General features: G+C 35.6%; 1 protein-coding gene across 1 annotated transcript in view; it reads right to left on the reverse strand.

The window, feature by feature from the left end:
* The window catches only part of LOC107690535 (prestin-like), a 21282-nt gene that overhangs the window by 11970 nt on the left and 6668 nt on the right, over nt 1–2644 (reverse strand). Inside the window, exons 5-8 of the mRNA XM_016488894.1 lie at nt 2316–2488; nt 1558–1722; nt 630–782; nt 453–535 (exon numbers count right to left, since the gene is read on the reverse strand). Of these exons, the coding sequence (XP_016344380.1) occupies nt 453–535; nt 630–782; nt 1558–1722; nt 2316–2488 (574 nt within the window). The remainder of the gene's footprint in view (nt 1–452; nt 536–629; nt 783–1557; nt 1723–2315; nt 2489–2644) is intronic.

Genomic DNA, 2644 nt, shown 5'->3' on the forward strand with positions numbered 1-2644 from the left:
AAACTTTTGAACTGTAGTGTATATTGTTACAAAAGATTTCTATTTTAAATAAATGCTCCTCTTTTTAACTTTTAATTCATCAAAGAATCCTGAAAAAAAGTATCACAGGTTCCAAAGAAATATTAAGCAGCACAACAGTTTCCAGCACTGATAATAAATCAGCATATTAGAATGATTTCTGAAGGATCGTGTGACACTGAAGACTGGAGTAATGATGCTGAAAATTCAGCTTTGCATCACAGGAATAAATTAGATTTGAATGTATATTAAAATAGAAAAACGTTATTTTACATTATAATAATATTTCACAATATTAAATTTTTCCTGTATTTTTGATCAAATAAATGCAGCCTTTATGAGCATAAGAAACTCCTGTAAAAAACATTAAAAATCGTTCTGATCCCAAACTTTTGACCGGTAGTGTATATACATATAAGTTTGCATGATCTTACCCAGTGGGAATTTTACCCACGACTTCGACTCCATAGTTTTCAGACATAACCATCCCATATGAGATTCCAGTGGACACAATTACCTTCAAAGAACAAGAACATCAGGCATTCACTCAAAGGGATTCTGAGTGCATGTGTGAACACAATGTTTCATAGGAAGGGCGTTTAAAGATTTACCACTATGATTTCTCCAGGGATGGGGATAGGTAGCTTCTTTTTGAAGCGTTCATTGAGATCTTTGATGAAGTACAGGAACACTGTACACACCAGTCCAATAATTAGTGTGACAACATTAGTGCTTGCAATGTTCCTGAAGACAGCATCAAGACTCTGGGGAAAAACAAAATGAACAGAACATAAAGCTATACAACCACAAAAGAACAATATCACCGTATAGAGCGGGGGTCGGCAACCTATGGCATGCGAGCAATAAGGAAAGCTGCATACTGACGTAGATTTTGAAGTAATCATTCCTCATAGTCACAGCCTGTTAGGAGCTATAAATACTATTAAAGTGTGAGAAATAACCTGCGCTGGTCTACAGATGCACGTGGGTCCAGGCAAACTATTCACACATCTGCTGTGCATTCGAGGCGCTTCAGATCAATGCTAATGTTATTTTAGTACTATTTATATACTATTACAGTATTTATTCATATTAATATACATATTTATAGGATAATTTATATTTTACATTATCATTTGTGAATTTTCAGGGTTTTTATTATATTCTTTTGTTTTAGTAATTTTTTTGTAATGTAGTAATTTTAGCACTTCAACTTAAATATTTTATTTCAGTTAGTTGCCATGCCATACAAACATTTGTAATTTTCGTTCAAGTGTTTAAAGCTATTTAGTCATTTTAAGTTTTTTATCTAATATTTACATTTTATTTCAATTCAGGAAAATTACTCTTAGTTAAAAACAAAAACTGTTCTTCTTCAAAAGACCTTTATTCATTCATGATTTAATTAATGCCTTAAACACCAATGAGAAAAAGTGAATAAGTGTTCATGAAGTAATGTGAAACATGTTTATAGGTGCAACAGTGTCACATATCGGCAAAAAACACCCTAAGGTTTCCTCAGGGTCAAAGGTTACTCACATACACTACAGAGAGAGGCCCATTGAAGCGCGCAGTGTGCACTCCCAGCAGGTACTTGATCTGCGACACTGAGACGTGCACAGCGGCAGCCGTGGTGAAACCTCGCACCAGCGGCTCAGTCAGGTAAATCGCCAGGAAGCCGAATCTCAGCAGACCCAGAACAAACTATAGGAGATCAGAACATAATTATGTTCCCAAACATCAATCTGAGAGTACTTCGGGCTACAGCAACTTGAGGAGAATCACATGAAGTCATCAGCTTGAGCAGGTTTACAGTTTTCCATGAAAGGTGTCTATTATAAACACTGTGTAGGCCTGCATGAGATGTCTGTAATGTATACCCTCAACCTGTTTTAATAGGTTTATGGTAACATTACACTGCACTTCTTTCTCATAAAATGTTTCAGTATAAAGCTGGCCATTTTAACTGACAATATGAGCTGATTGACTGAGAACAAGAGAACACTCTTGCACAAGAGTGTTTTTCAGATGGTTTATCTACAAAAGATGGGGGGGGGGATCACAAAAATGCAATGCAACACACGCCTATGTTGCAGGAATTAACTTGTATTCCAACCACAGATACTGGAGAATGCACTAGCCTTGATCTACTACAGTTCTAACGTGGCAAACAATGACAAGTAAAGATGAATACATCATATCAAGAGAGAAATAATTAACCAATTATTTCTTTGATATCAGAAATTATAGAATATTTTGATGTTCAAAACTGTGGGTAAGACCAGATAGCAGCCTACCTGTATGATTCCTACTAGGGTTGTCATAGCTACAACCACCTCCACTCTTCTGGCATCACGAGCCTCAAAATCCACAATCTGTGATGCATTGGTCCCATTGACTGCAAACATGGAGTCCGGGGCCTCCCTTACAGCAACCCCGCCAATCATCAGACTGATTACTGCAAAAGTACCTAAAAAATAATAAATAAATAAATAAATAAATACATACAATAAAACTTGTCCTTTAAAGAACAAAAAACACTTAAGGAAACTGTGCTTAAGTTAAGTATGGATCACAAATTATTTTTGTGATTATTTACTATGTTATAAGTTGTCTTACTGGACAT

Source organism: Sinocyclocheilus anshuiensis, unplaced genomic scaffold, assembly GCF_001515605.1.
Source record: "Sinocyclocheilus anshuiensis isolate Anshui unplaced genomic scaffold, SAMN03320099.WGS_v1.1 scaffold641, whole genome shotgun sequence".
In the NCBI taxonomy this organism is placed as follows: domain Eukaryota; kingdom Metazoa; phylum Chordata; class Actinopteri; order Cypriniformes; family Cyprinidae; genus Sinocyclocheilus; species Sinocyclocheilus anshuiensis.